Source organism: Pteropus medius, unplaced genomic scaffold, assembly GCF_902729225.1.
Source record: "Pteropus medius unplaced genomic scaffold, Ma_sr-lr_union100, whole genome shotgun sequence".
In the NCBI taxonomy this organism is placed as follows: domain Eukaryota; kingdom Metazoa; phylum Chordata; class Mammalia; order Chiroptera; family Pteropodidae; genus Pteropus; species Pteropus medius.
This window is the reverse complement of record NW_024347867.1, coordinates 321240-337963: the sequence shown is the minus strand read 5'-3', so window position 1 is coordinate 337963 and position 16724 is coordinate 321240. Positions and strand designations below refer to the sequence as shown.

The window sequence follows — 16724 nt, the reverse complement described above, 5'->3', positions numbered from 1 at the left end:
TTGTTATTAAGGAAATTATCCCCTTGTATGTAGCAAGTTATGTTTCCTGTTTCTATTTTTTTAATGGTAAGTTTTGTGTGTGTATGTATTTATAGGATGTTTTTAACTGACGATTTCTGCTGACCTGTTGGCGGAAAATAAGGAATAGTAGCCAAGTGGCTTTAAGTCTTCAACAGTAATCAAAAGACTACGGAATACAAACAATACGTTACCGAAATGACTTTGAGAGACTTTTTCTTTCCTCCATTAAAATTGTATTTATTTTAAAATTTACATACAGTAAAACTTACCTTTTGGCATACAATTCTAGGAGTTTCAACAAATGCATAACTCATTTAACTATAATCAAGATACATAAAATTTCCATTATTAAAACAAATTTCTTGTGCTACCACTCTGTAATCAGTCTCCCATTTTTAACTCCTGACGTCCGCTGATTTGTTCTCTGGCCCTGTAATTTTCTTTTCCAGAATATCATATAAATGGAATCAAACAGTAAGTAGTATTTTGAGTTTGGTGTCTTTTACTTTGCAAAATGCATTTGAGATTCATCCAGGTTGTTGCATATATCACAGTTCATCATAGTTTTTATTGCTGAGTAGGATTCCATTGTATGGATATACCAGTTTATCTATGCACCAGTTGAGAGTCATTCTCCATTTTAATTTTCCTCTATTGTTAGTGGTCCATAGGTCTAGTAAAGGGCAGAAGTGAGATTTTCCACCCAACAGGAAGAATTTCCTTCTGAAAATTCCAGGTTAGAAGTATGCCCCTGGGAAACACGTGCAAGAGGTTATACCAGGATAACTTACTTCTCATTCCTTAAACTATATTTAAAATTGGAGAGTTAATCCTAAGTGATCAGTATAACAAAAGAATAGGAGTTTGTCCTGAGTATAGTTAGATATCCTAAAAGAAGGCCTGATATATATTCTGGAAGCCATCATTGCCAGAGTATTTAAAAAAAAATTTTTAGTTAAAAAAAATACTGAAAATCACCTCAAACCACTTTAAAAATTTAATAAAGCAAAAGTCCCCTTTCAGCCTATCCAATCCCACCTCTAAAAGGTTTACAATTTGGTATGTATATTTCCCAGCTTTTCCCTAATTTTATTAAAAAATATCTATATATACATATACCATATATATATGCAAATGTTTTTAAAAAATGTATTCACATTATACAGTTGACCCTTGAACAATATGGGGGTTAGGGGCACTGAACCCCACGCAGTTGGAAATCCATATATAACTTTTGACTCCCTGGAAACTTAGCTGTCCCTCGGGATCCACGGGGGATTGTTCCAGGACCCCCAAAGATACCAAAATCTGCAGATGCTCAAGTCCCTTATATAAAATGGCATAGATTAATACATACAGTTGGCCCTCTGCTTCCCTGAACTCCGAACCATGGACTGAAAACAGTATAGGTACTTATCGAAAAAAAATCTTTGTATAAGTGGGTCTGCATAGTTCATACCCATGTTGTTTAAAGATCAGCTGTACAATGTTTCTTGCTTTTTGACTTAATACAAAACCCTGGACACCATAAAGGTTAGAATGTATTTGTTGATATTCCCCATTATTTTGGTGGCTGTAGTGTTCCACTAAATGGATATGGCATTAATTTATTCATCTATTCTCCTACTGATGGACATTTGGGTTGTATTCAATTCTTTGTGTGTGTGAGACTTTGAGATATACTTCACATACCATAGAAATTTACCCATTTAAAGTTTACAATCATGATTTGTAGTATATTCACTGAGTTGTACAATTTAATCATTTTCATCAACCTCTAAAGAAACCTAATACACTTCAGCTATCACATCCAGCCCTAAACAACCAGTAATTCATTTTCTGTCTTTATATATTTGTCAATTTTGGACACTTCATATAAACGAAATCATATAATGTACAGTCTTTTGTCACTGTCATATCATTTAGCATGTCTTCAGGGTTTTTCCATGTTGTAGCATATATGATAAGTCTTCCTTCCTCTTACTTTTTGGGAGAGTTTGTAAGAATTTGTATTAATTCTTCTTTAATGTTTGCTAGAATTTATCTGAAAAGCCATTTCAGCCTAGGCTTTTGTGGGTATTTTAAAAAATTACTAATTAACCTATTCGATATAGGTCTTTTTAGATTTTTTCCATTGGTTTCAATAGTTTCTGTGTTTTATTTATTGGCATATAGTTGTTCATAGTGTTCCTTCATGAATTTTTTATTTCTATAAGGTTGGTAGTAACATTTCCTCTTTTGTTTCTAATAATTTGAGGTTTTTTTTTTCCTAGTCAATCTAGCAAAAGGTTTGTCATTTTCATTGATCTTTTTATAGAACCAACTTTGGTTCCACTGACTTTTTTTATTCTGTCATTTATGTTTAAAAATGTGCTTCCCTCTGCTTGCTCTAGGCTTAGTCTGCTCCTGTTTTTCCAGGGTCTTAAGGTATTGAGGTTATTGATATGTGATCTTTATAAAATATAGGCATTTGTATTTATAATTTTCTAAGCATTGGTTTAGATGCATCCCATAAGTCTGGGTTGTTGTGTCTTCATTTTCATTCACCTCAAAAGATTTCCTAGTTTCTCCTGTGATTTCTTCTTTGACCCATTGGTCATTTCAAAAAGTGTCTAATTCATATTTGTTAATTTTCCAACTTTCTGTCATGGATTAGTAACTTCGTCCCATGTGGTCAGAGAACATACTTTGCATGGTTTGAGTCCACTTAAATTTACTGAGGTTTGTTTTATGGTCTATCCTGGAGATGTTTCATGTGCACTTAAAGATGTATATTCTGCTATTGTAGTATAGAGGTATATATTTTTTCCCCTCTGGTTTGACAGTCTCTGACTTTTGATTGCACTGCTTAATCCATTTATGTTCACTGTTATTATTCAAAGGTGTGTTTACAACTGCCATTTTACTGTTTGTTTTCTATAGGTCTCAGGTTTTTGTTTCTCCATTCTTCCTTTTACATTGCTTTATATTGAAAATTTCCTAATGTAATACTTTCTTTAATAATATTTCCACTATATATATTCAATTATTTCCTTAGTGGTTGTTCTAAAGCCTACCATGCACATCTTAACTGAACTGGCTTCAGATGTATACTAACTAAATTCGAATGAGATAAAAACCTTATTCCTATATAAACCAATTCCTTTCCCCACTTCTTTATACTATAGTTATATATATTTCTACATGTTATAAACCAAACAACACATTGTTACAAATATTACTTAATTTTGTCTTTTTAAGAAGCTGAGAGAATAGCAAGTGTATAATTTTTTAATATTAACCTTATTTCATATTTGTTGTTTTCTTCATTCGTTCCTGTGGATTTGAGTTACCATTTGGAGTCACTTCTTCAGGCCAATACAGTTTTGCTTCCATTTACCTCTTTTGTCCTGTTATTGGCAAATATATTGGTTTTATATGTCATAGGCCCCTAAATGCAACAATATACATAGTTTTATAAACTTGCTTTTTAAATCAATTCAGAAAGAAAAAATGCATTTAGATTGTCTTTTATAATTACATAATTACCTTTACCCATGCTATGTTTTTGTATGTGTAGATTCAAATTACTGTCTGAGGTCACTTGCTTTTCATCTGAAGAACATCCTTTAATATTTCCTATAAGTCAGGTCTGCCAGCAACAAATTCTCCTAGTTTTTGATTATGTAGGAATGCCTTTATTTCATCTCCATTTTTGAAAAGTAGATTTATTGAATGTAGGCTTCTATATTGTTTTTTTCTTTGAGCACTTTGAATGTTATCCCATTGCTACCTCCATCTTTTCTGATGAGAAGTCAGCTGTTAATCTTATTGGGGTTCCCTTGAATGTGATGTTTCATTTTTCTCATGTTGCTTTCAAGACTTTCTCTGTCTTTGGGTTTTTGCATTTTTATTATGTCTGTGGATTTCTTCTTGCTAATCCTGCTTGGGGTTTGTTGAGATTCTTGGATGTGTAGATAATGTTTCTCATCAAATTTGGTATGTTTACAGCCATTATTTCTTGAAATACTTTTTTTTCTGCTCATTTCTTTCTCTTCTCTTTTTCTGGTACTCCCATTACAAGTATGTTGGAGTACTTAATGGTCTTACACTCTTCAATTTCCTTCATTCTTTTTTTCTTTCTGTTCTTCAGTCTAGATCTTATTTTATCCTCACAACTTAACGAGGTAAGTAGTTTTATTATCCTTATTTTATAGATGAGAAAACTGAGGTTCAGAATATAAAAGACTTGCCAAGGTCATGGAGGAGTTAAGTGTGGCTGTGATGTTCAAACAGGTGTAACTCAAGTTTGTACTACTTCCTCTGTACCATATTATCTAATCTCTAGCAACTATAAACAACTTGGGGATTTGGGATTGGCTGTCTCTCTTCTAGAGAACAATTTCTTCCTATCCCCCCTTTAATAATTTTTGCTAGTATGTTCCTCGTCTAAAATTCATATGCCTAACAATATATTATATGCTTATTCAATATTTATTGCTTTGAATTCAATGATTACTCAATGGTAGCTAGCTTAATGACCATGAAAACATCAATATTTAGATCTAAATGCTTACATTAGAAAAATATATGACTTTTGAAGACGCCAATAACTTAATGGGCAAGCATTAATTAAATGTGTGTACTGACTTATGAAACCACACACTGTTACTGCTGATAGTTCTCATTTAACAGCATTTGTTGATGCTTTGTCCTGGGGTGCTGGTCATTTATTTACTAGGTGAATAAAAGTAGGGAAAAATGGACTTTAATAAATGGATATTTCAATATTTAATTTGTTTTTAAGTTCTGTACATAAGAGGCAGTTTTAGAAAAGATGTATCTAGGGACAAATATTTAATACCCCAGATAAATTATAAAGATTAAAAAAATCCTTGGACATAATCCTTTGTAATTTATCCTGAGAAAATGAAACTCTTTTTATCCTACCCTTCAGATTCAGCATACTGTATGTCTTATATTGTGTTTGATTATAGAAAATGTTCTCTACCAATTCTTTCCAAAATCTGAAAGGGATTATCTTAATTATATTTTTTCTCCTTCAGTTAAGTTTCTCTTCTTCAATTCCAAACAAAATGCTATCTATACAGAAATCCTAGATCCAAGATTCTGATGCAAGAAAGACCTTCTGGGACTCCAATGTATATATAGTCTAGCTATCACTGACTTTTGTAGTGCTTTCTGTAGCAGATGACATAAGAGAAGCAGCCTGGAGATCGGACTGTTGCTTTTTGTTCTTTCCAAATTCTATCACCAATATTTTCCCATGTAGTTTATATCCATTTACTAGATGTAATGCTTGCCATGCTATCTCCTTATCTAAAAGGGAAAGAAAAAAAAAACATTAATGTACACAGGGCTTAATAATTCAATTCTATTCCAAGTTTAGTTTATGTTGTTTTGCCTTGGAGGTAAATGTAGGCTGTAAAGCCATATAGTTATTTGATTTTATTATCTTTTCCAAATCTCAAATTTGTATAACTCAGCAAGATTAAACTAATGGCTAAGAACAGTGATAAGAAAAACTTGAATATTTGAGAGTGCCACCTAATTCAAAGATATAGGTAAAGAAACAAGAATATAGACAGTATGCTAAAGAAGGCTAAGCTATAACTAATAATACATGAGCTTCTATCTTAGATAACAGATTATAGGTATTGTGAGAATGAAATCATTTTCAAAATAGGAAAACACAAATAAAATTATCATTGTATTGAGGACATTTTGCTACTTTTTTTTCTTTTGATAGGAGAGTGGTTGCAGGAGCCCTCATGGGATAAATAAGTTTAATAATCCTTGTAGGCATATGGAAACTTGAGGTGTGAGAGTATATAGTATAGAGCAGCAGTATTCAATTTATGGGTCTCAAAGTCTTGATGTGGAAATCAGGAAGGAGTGGAATTATTGCCCAGAGTCTGTGAAATCTTGAGTAGACAAGCAATGTCTTTAGACTAAACTAATTACTATCACACTTATATATATACTACAAATTTTCAAATGTTGATAGCAGCTATCATGATTAGTAAAACAGCTATCCATGTAAAAGTACTTAGTTTATAAAGCCTTTTTATTATATATTTTTCAATTAATAGATCATATTAGGTAGGGGTCCATGAAATATTTTTTTGTTTAATAAAAGGTCTTCACACTTGAAAAGACTGGAAACCACCAGTGTAGGTGATCTGTAAACCTTCAATAAGATAGAGAAGATGGTATAAGACTGTATGAAAAGAGTGGAGTTTGGTACCGCTCATGTGTAAAAGCACTTGCCGATACATCCATTACTAGGCTGTTTATAAATGATGATAGTTTAGGGATAATGAAATGTACAGCTCCTACCCAGCTTCCACTTCCCCAACCTCCCCAAAAAGTTAATCTGATCTGGCATAGAAACTGAAATTCCTACATGATTGCTCCCTTTGGATTAGGATACTGAAATCATGTATTACGGTACAAACGATATATCATCATCCACTAGCCAATTATGAATTACTCATGAATTAGCATATTAGCTTGCCGTCTTGTAGTCATAAAGGAATAGGGCATAAGGCAAGTTTAAGTGTTCTGATCAGAATACCAATATATTAATAAATAATATAATTATGACTTGGACCAGAAATATTACTATGAACAATGGGAAAATAAATTTTGGTAAAGTGAGAAGAAAGTGCCATGACTGGGGAAAATTGAGGACAACGTGGTAAGGTGGTCATGCAGTCAATGGAGGACAGGAAGAAAAGAAGGGACGATAGAAGAACATTGAAAACATATTTTGCTTACTTCTTTTCCCTTCTTCTCATGTGCTTGTTCAACACATGCTTCTTATGTGTTGTAGAGAAATCAGAGGACTATATCTAAATTAGAGAGGGTATAAGTAGTCTCTTATGCTGATGCTACAACTGGGTAATTATCTGGATGAGGCTACTTACTGGGGAAGGTGATGAAAGCCTGACCCCTCATTCGTCCAGTCATCATTCGGAATTGAATTGGGGGTCCTTTTTTCTCCTGGAACCGAGCAAACAATGAGACAAGATCTCTTTCTGTCACCCGAGGGCTAAGGTTCTTCAGGTATAACACCTAATATAAACCAAAGATCAACAGAGATATCACATGAGGGAGGTAAGGCAACCATTTCATAGTGGTTAGAATTAGTTAAAAATAAAGATGGTAGATTGAACACATGTATCCAATTTCACTCCCTCCAGATAACTCTCAAAAACTGTAAGGATTTTTTTTTTTATTTAAACAAAACCACAAGTTTAGGAAGAACAAGGAAAAGAGGCGATAATGACAATATTCTGGAAGCTGGAAAATGACTGGATGAGTATACTCAAGAAAGCTCAATCTTGAATCAGCAGTGGGGAAAGCCAGGAACCAATCCGATCTATACCTAAGAATCCTAAAACGGTTCAAGAATTAATAGCTTCAGGTATTTCTGGAAATAGATCTAAAGGGATAGGGTTAAGATTAGGTGGGTAGGTTGAAAGTTGTTTAAAAACCAAGTATACTTTAAAATATCCTCCCCTACAATATGCTACTGGGAAAGGCCACTCCCAATCCTGGTGAATACTGGAGGTTGATTCACTGAATATGGGGAATGACAGACACAGTTCAAGGTGTGAACACTGTTTATGAAAGCAAGGAGATTAAGACAAATGATGCATACTGAATGCTGAGAACACCCTAGACATTTTTTCCCATTTGCTCTCCCAAGCAAGAGCTTGTAAGTGTCTACTCTGAAGAATCTGATTAGTTCCAAGACGAAAGTTTAAAAAAAATACTTATTTGGGATGGGGAATTTCTCCAACAAATGGATCAGCCATATGACTTTAAAGTGAAGCTCAAAGTCAACAAGGACCACTCATGTACTCAAAGCTTCCAATGATTATCAGGACATGAATTAATGAACATGATTATCAGGCATGTGAGGAAAGTGTCTAATGCGAAAGACAGAGAACAGATAAACAAACAGAAATGAAAGCAAATAGAAAACAGAACATGCAAGGAGAGAAAACTTCAAAAGCCATTATAAATCCCCTCAGAGAAATAGGAGACAACATTCTATCTATTAGGAATGGGATGCTATTTTTAAAAATAGACCTGAAGCAACAAACGAACAGGACAGACTCATGAACATGGACAATAGACCAGTGGTTACCAGAGGGGAGGGGAGAAAGGGTAGGTAGATAGGGTAAAAGGGGTCAAATATGTGGTGAAAGAAAGAAATCTAACTATGTGTGGTGAACATACAATGCCATATATAAACACATATATGTATGTGTATATATGTATGTATGCATGTATGTATGTGTGTGTGCATATATATACACACACACATATACATATATATACACATATATATGTCTTACTGCTAAATTGGATTTCATTAACCAATGTCACCATAAAAAAAAAAAAAAAGAATATTCAAGAAAATAAAAAATGAGCTCTTAAATGTAAATGAACTTAAGTTCTTATCGGTTTAAAATATATTGTTATAACTCTTCAGATGTTTTACGTAAGCCCCATTGTAACCATAAAGAAAATATCTAAAGAAGATACATAAAAGAAAATGAGAGAGGAAAAAGGACATCACTACAAAAAAATCTGAGAAACACAAAGGTAGATGTTAAGAGAGAAAAAGAGGGGCAAAAGAGCTACAAGACAGAAAACAACTAATAAATGGCAATAGTAAGTCCTTCCCTATCAATAATTACATATAAATGGATTAAAAACCCTAGTCAAAGACATACAGTGGTATAAGACTTCAAATTATACTACAAAGCGACAATAATCAAAAAGGCATGGTATTGGCAGAAAAACAGATACACTGACCAGTGGAACAGAATTGAGAGTCCAGAAGTAAACCTATATTTATATGGGTAAAGAATTTTCAACAAAAAAGCCAAAAACATACAGTGGAGAAAGGATAGCCTCTTCAGTAAATGGTGCTGGGAAAACTGGAAGGCCACCTGCAAAAGAATGAAACTAGACTGTTGTCTATCACCACACACCAAAAGTAACTAAACATGGATTAAGGACCTAAATATAAGACCTGAAACAATAAAATGCATAGAAGAAAATATAGGAACTGAACTCAAGGACCTTGGATTTAAAGAAGATTTCATGAATTGGACCTCAAAAGCAAGGGAAGTAAAAGCAATAATAAATGAATGGGACTACATCAAACTAAAAAGCCTCCACTCAGCAAAAGAAATCATCAACGAGGTAAAGAGACAACCAGCTGAATGGGAAAATATATTTGCAAGCAACACCACCGATAAGGGCCTGATATCCAAAATATACAAAGAACTCATACGACTCAATAACAACAACAACAACAACAACAACAAAAAACAAACAATCCAATCAAAAAATGGGCAGAGGACCTGAACAGACATTTCTCCCTAGAGGACATACAAACAGCCAACAAATATATGAAAAGATGCTCAACATCACTAGCTATTAGGGAAATGCAAATCAAAACTACAATGAGACGCCATTTCACACCTGTTAGAATAGCTATAATCAACAGGACAAGTAATAACAAATGTTGGAGAGGATGCGGAGAAAAAGGAACCCTCATACACTGCTGGTGGGACTGCAAATTGGTACAGCCACTATGGAAAGCGGTATGGAGGTTCCTCAGAAAACTAAGAATTGATCTACCATATGATCCAGCAATCTCTTTACTGGGTATTTACCCCAAAGACTTGAAAACCCATATCTGAAAAGATATTTGCACACCAATGTTCATAGCAGCATTATTCATGGTGGCCAGGACTTGGAAACAACCGAAGTGTCCTACAAGAGATTGGATAAATAAGCGGCGGTACATATATACAATGGAATATTACTCAGCCATAAGAAGGGATGAAATACTGCCATTTGTGACAACATGGATGGACCTCCAGATAATCTTGCTAAGTGAAATAAGCCAGACAGAAAAAGTTGAAAATCAGATGATATCACTTATATGTGGGATATAAACCTAAAAGCAACAAATGAGCAGAACAAACAGAGACTCGTGGACATGGACAATAGACTAGTGGTTACTAGAGGGTAGGGGGGAGGGGGAAGGAGGGAGGTAGATAAGGTAAAGGGGGTCAAATATGTGGTGACAGAAAGAAATCTAACTATGAGAAGTGAACACGCTGTGTAAATATATATATGCCTTACTGTTAAAGTGTACAGCTGAAACTTATTGGATTTCGTTAACCAATGTCACCGTAAAAAAATAATTAATTAAAAAAAGAAACTACTATGACCAATTCTATGCTAACAAAGTCATTAATCTAGAAGAAAATGATAAATTCCTCGAAACGTACAGCCTACACTATGACTAAATCATCAGAAATAGAGCATATGAACGGATTTTTAACTAGTAATGAGATCCAATCAGTAATCAAAAACCTCCCAACAAAGAAAACCCCAGGGCCAGATGGCTTCATAGGTGAATTTTACCAAACATTTAAAGAAGAATGAATACCATTCCTTCTCAAACTCTTCTAAAATATTGAAGAGGAGGGAACACTCCCAAACCAATTTTATGAGGAGAGCATTACCCAAAGCAGAAAAAGACATTACAAGAAAAAAAAAATACTATAGGCCAATATACCCAATAAATACAGATGCGAAGATCCTCAACAGAAAACTAGTAAACTGAATTCAAAAACACATTAAAAGGATTGTGGTATTTATGACCATGTGCTATTTATCCTTGGGACACAAGGATGATTCAAAACATGAAAATCAATCAATGTGATATACCACATTACCAGAATGAAGGATAAAAATCACACAATCATATCAATAGATATAGAAAATGCATTTGACCAAATCCAACATCCTTTTATGATAAAAATGCTCAATAAACTAGGAATATAAAAAATTTACCTCAATATGATAAACACCATATATGAAAAGTCTGTCACAGCTAACCTCATACTCAAGAGTAAAAAACTTAAGGCTTTTCCTTTCCTTTAAGATCAGGAATAAGGCAAGGATGCCCACCTACTCTTTTTACTTTTATTTAACATAGTACTAGAAGTCCTAAAGAGAGCAATTAGACAAGAAAAACAAAAATAAAGGCACCCAAACTAGAAAGTAAGACATAAAATTATCTGTTTGTATATGACATAATCCTATGTGTAGAAACCCTAAAGATTTCACAATAAAACTATTAAAACTAATAAACAAATTCAATAGAGTTGCAAGATACAAAATCAACATTTAAGAAAAACAATCCCATTTACAATAGCATCGAAAAGAATATACTTAGAAATAAATTTATTTCAAGAGCTGAAAGACTTATACACAGAAAACTCTAAAACACTGATGAAAAAATTGAAAAATACACAAATAAATGGAAAGAAATTCTATATTTATGGATTGGAAGTATTGTCAAAATATTGTCAAAATGTCCATACTACTCAAAATGATCTACAGATTCAATGCAATTCTTATTAAAGTCCCCATGGCAATTTATGTGAAAAACAAAATTTTGAAATTCATACGGAACCAAAACAGACCCCAAATAGACAAAGCAATCTTGAGGAAGAACAAATCAATAGGCATCACATTTCTTGATTTCAAATTACAGTTATCAATACAGTATGGTACTGGCATAAAAAGGACACATTGACCAGTGGGACAGAATAGACAGCCCAGAATAAACCATACATTTACGGTAAATTGATCTTCAACAAGAGGGGCAAGAATACATAATGGAGAAAAGATAGTCTCTTCAATAAGTGATGCTGGGAAAACTGGATATCCAGTGCAAAAGAATGAAACTAGACACGTATCTTACACAATAAACAAAAATCAACTCAAAATGGATTAAAGATTTAAAAATAAGACTGGAAACTCTAAAACTTCAAGAAGAAAACATGGGAGAAAAGCTTCTTGACACTGATTTATTGGATATGCCATCAAAAGCAAAGCAATAAAAGCCAAAGTAGACAAGTGGGAATACATCAACTAAAATCCTGTACAGCAAAGGAAACAATCAGCAAAGTGAAAAGGCAACCTATGGAATGGGTGAATATATTTGCAAATCATATATTTGATAAAAGATTACTATCTAAAATATATAAGGGAATCCTATAACTCAACCCCCCCAAAAAACAAATAACCCAATTCAAAAAATGGGTAAAAAGTTGAAAATCACATATCACTTATATGTGGGATATAAACCTAAAAGCAACAAATGAACAGGACAAACAGAGACTCATGGACATGGACTATAGACTAGTGGTTATGAGAGTGTAGGGTGTGGGGGAGGAGGGGGTTGGTAGACAGTTAAAGGGAGTCAAATACAGTGGGGTAGGCGTAAGATGAAGTAGGTAAAGGGGATCAAATATATGGTAGCTGAAGGAAACTGGACTTTGGGTGGTAAACACACAATAGAATATACAGATGTCAAATTATAATGATGTACACCTGAAAATTACAGAATTATATTAACCAATGTTACCACAATAAACTTAATAAAAAAATATAAATAAATAAAAATAAATGGGTAAAAGACCTGAATAGACATTTCTTCAAAAAGGACATACGAATTGCCAGCAGGCATATGAAAAAGATATTCAAAATCCTGTTTACCTAATCATCAGAGAAATGCAAATCAAAACCTCAATAGGATAACACTTTATGCTGTTAAAATGGCTATTATAAAAACAAAAACAAAAACAAAAGATAAGTGCTGGTGATGATGTGGAGAAATTTTAACCCTTGTACAGTATTGGTGTGAATGTAAGTTGGTACAACCAGTATAGAAAACAGTATGGAGGTTTCTCAAAAAATTGAAAATAGAACTACTATATAATTTAGTAAACTCACTTCTGGGTTTATACCCAAAAGAACTGGAATCAGGGTCTGGAAGAAATATCTGCATTCCTTTGTTCATTGCTGCATTATTTACAATGGCAAAGACATGGAAACAACCTAAATGTCCACTGATAGACGAATGGATAAAGAAAATGTGTATAAATATAATGGAATATTATTCAGTCTTAAAAAAGAAATCAATCTTGTCAATCATTGCAACATTGATGGACTTAAAAGACATTATGCTAAGTGAAATAAACCAGACACAGAAAAACAAATACGACATGATCCCACTCATATCAGGAATCTAAAATAGTTAAATTCATAGATGTAGAGAACAGAATCATGTTTACCAGGGGCTGGGGTTAATTGGAAAAGTATTCATCAGGAGGTAGACAGTTTCACTTATAAAAGATGAATAAGTCCTATAGAACTACAGTACGGAATAATGCACATAATTAACAATTCTATACTGAATACTTAAAAATTTGTTAAGAGAGTAGATCTTATGTTAAATGTTCATATCAAAGAAAAAAGAGAGAGGGAGGAAATTTCTGGAGATAATAGTTTAAGACACTGTATATGGTGACAGTTTCACAGTGTATACCTTCAAACTCATCAAGATGCATACATTAAATGTGTACAGCTTTTCTGGATGTCAATCATACTTCAATTTTTAAAAATGTAATCAAAGAGGTGAAGAACTTGTACACTAAAAACCACAAAACATTGCTCGAATAAAGACAAAAATAAATGCATAGATAGCTCATGTTTGTGGATTAGAAGACAACATTGTTAAAATGTCCACACTACCCAAAGTGATCTACAGATTTAATGCAATTCCTATCAAAATCTCAATAGTATTTTTATAGAAACAGAAAAGTAAAATCTTAAAATTCATATGGTACTACAAGAGACCCCAAATAGCCAAAGCAATCTTGAGAAATGAGAACAAAACTGGAGGTCTCAAACTTCTTAATTTCAAAACACATTACAAATCTACAGTAATCAAAATGGTATGATACTGGCATAAAGACAGACATACAGAACACAATAGAGAGGCTGGAACTAAACCCACATATATACAGTCAACCGATTGACAAGGGGGGCAAGATAAACAAAGGGGAAAAGACAGTACCTTTGACAAGGTGATATTCATATGCAAAAGAATAAAATTGGACTCATGTTATACCATACATAAAAACCAACTCAAAATGGATTAGACTTAAACATGAGAACTGAAACTCTAAAACTCCCAGAAGAAAATAGGATAAAAGCTTCATGACACTGGCCTTGGCAATGATTTCTTGGATATTATATCAGAAGTACAGGTAACAAAAGCGAAAGTCAAGTGGGACAACATCAACAAAAATGCTTCTGCACAGCAAAAGAAACACTTAACAATGTGAAAAGCCAACCTATGAAATGGAAGAAGATATTTGGAAACCATATAGAGGTTAATATCCAAGATAAATAAGGAACTCAACAGAAAAAATATAAACAACCCAATTTTAAAAAATGGGCAAAAGACCTAAATAGACATCTCCTCAAAGAACACATACAGAAAATAAATGTTGATGAGGGTGTGGAGAAATTGGAACCCTTGTGCAGTTGGTAAAATGTAAAATGGTGCAGCCACTATGGAGAACACTATGGAGGGTCTCAAAAAAATTAAAACTAGAACTACCAAGTGATCCAGCAATCTGATCTCTGGGTACTTATCCAAAAGAATTAAAATCAGGATCTCAAAGAGATATTTAAACTCACATTCAGTGCACTGTTCATAATAGCAAAGAGATGGAAACAACCTAAATGTCTGTCACAGATGAGTGGATAAAGAAAATGTGGTATAACATACAATAGAATATTATTCAACTAGAAAAAGGAAATCGTGTCATATGCAATAGCATAAACGAAACTTGAGGGCATTAAGCCAGTTACGACAGGACAAATACTGCATGATTCCACTTGTAAAAGGTATCTATGGTACTCAAACTCAAGAAGAAACTAGAATGGTGGTTGCCAGGACCGGGGGGAAGGGGAAAATGGAGGATTGCTGTTCAATGGGTATAAAGTTGTCATATAAGATGAAAAAATCCTAGAGGTCTTCTGTACAGCTTTATACCTGTAGTTAACAACGTTGTAATGTACACTTAAAATTTTGTTAAGATGGTAGATCTCAGGTTATGTGTAGTTTACTACAATAATAAAAAAAAAAAAAAGATAAGGAGCCATGCCATGCCACTTGAACCCTCTCGTCGATCTGGAAGCTGGGGTCGCCCAGGTTGCTTGGATGGGAGACCACCTAGGAAGACCAGGTTACAGGTAAAAAAAAAAAAAAAAAAAAGATAAGAAAAAAAGAGATCTCTATATATTCACTAGTGTTAAGTTAGATCCTTTGATATCTTAAAGGAACTTGAGAAGTCAGACAACTGCAAAAGCAAAGGGCTAGAAAACAGAACCCACTTAAATGACTTAACCGCTGAAACGCATGAATTAATATATTAAGCACTGTAATAAGCAGATTATTTACATCTCAAAGTCTTTAGAAGCTGAATATTCACATATTTATCATTTAACTATACTTTTACTTTAAAGGCAAGGACAGAATAACTGACTTATGATTCACTTAAGTAATTTCATGTGATCTAGTTTTGGCTCTGAAATACTCATCATGAAAGCATCACCAAATTAAATGACCGTAGAAAGGGGTATGTGAAACATCCAGCAAGTTTCTCACTAAGTAGGAAAGATCCATACTAAGATTGTTTCCTTTGATATAAACATTCTTAAAAAATCAAGAGGAATTCTGGTTGAGGTGGCTCAGTCGCTTCTTACTTGGATGCATCCTCTCTGCTCAAAAAAAACATATATATATACACACACATACACACAGGCATATACACATGTATATATCCACAACATACATATATGTTCATATATATGCATATGTAAAAATATACAGCTAGGCTAGAAAACAAAATAAACATTTCTGTGAAACAAAAACAAACTCCAGGTGAAAATAGAGGATGAAGCTCTTCCTCTGCAATACAGTATTATTTTATATTTTTAACCTTTATATAAATGATATTATGCTGCATGCTACTTGTTTTAAAATTTTTTTAATTAAAATTGTTAGGGTGACATTGATTAATAAAATCAAGTAAGTTTCAAGTGTACAACAATACATCATATGTATATTGCATTGTATGCTCATCACCCAAAGTTAAATTTCCTTCTGTCACCAAGTATTTGACCCCCTCTACCTCATCTATCTCCTCTCTTCCCCGCTTCCCTCTGGTAACCACTAATCCACTGTCCATGTCCATGAGTCTGTTTGTCAGGTTTGTTTGTTGCATTCAGTTTTGTATCCCACATATGAGTGAAATCATATGGTCTTCAACTTTTTCTGACTTATTTTGCTTAGCATGATTATCTCAAGGTCCATCCATATTGCTGCAAATGGCAGTATTTCATCTTTTCTTATGGTCGAGTAATATTCCATTGTATACATGTACCACGGCTTCATTATCCAATCATCTATCGAAGGACACTTCGGTTGCTTTCATGTCCTGGCCACCGTGAATAATGCTGCTGTGACCATGGGGGTGCATATATCTTTGCAGATAAATGTTTTCAGGTTTTTTTGTTTAAATATCCAGAAAAGGGATTGCTGGATCATATGGTAATTCAATCCTTATTTTTTGAGGAACCTCCATACTGTTTTCCATAGTGGCTGTACCAATTTACATTCCCACCAGCAGTGCATGAGGGTTCCTTTTGCCCATAGCCTTTCAACACTTGTTATTACTTGTCCTGTTGATGGCAGCCATTGTAACAAGTGTGAGATGGTATCATATTGTGGTTTTGAT

The 16724-nt window shown here is 33.6% G+C and overlaps 1 protein-coding gene across 3 annotated transcripts in view; it reads right to left on the bottom strand.

Moving 5' to 3' along the window:
• Positions 1-231: 231 nt before the first annotated feature.
• Positions 232-16724, bottom strand: part of RBM41 (RNA binding motif protein 41) — a 57955-nt gene continuing 41462 nt past the window's right edge. The window contains exons 7-8 of one of the 3 annotated variants that reach the window (XM_039878934.1): positions 6951-7098; positions 232-5340 (exon numbers count right to left, since the gene is read on the bottom strand). In XM_039878934.1, the coding sequence (XP_039734868.1) occupies positions 5174-5340; positions 6951-7098 (315 nt within the window). In that variant the 3' untranslated portion in view covers positions 232-5173. The remainder of the gene's footprint in view (positions 5341-6950; positions 7099-16724) is intronic. The other 2 variants (XM_039878935.1, XM_039878936.1) reach the window with 2 other exon arrangements.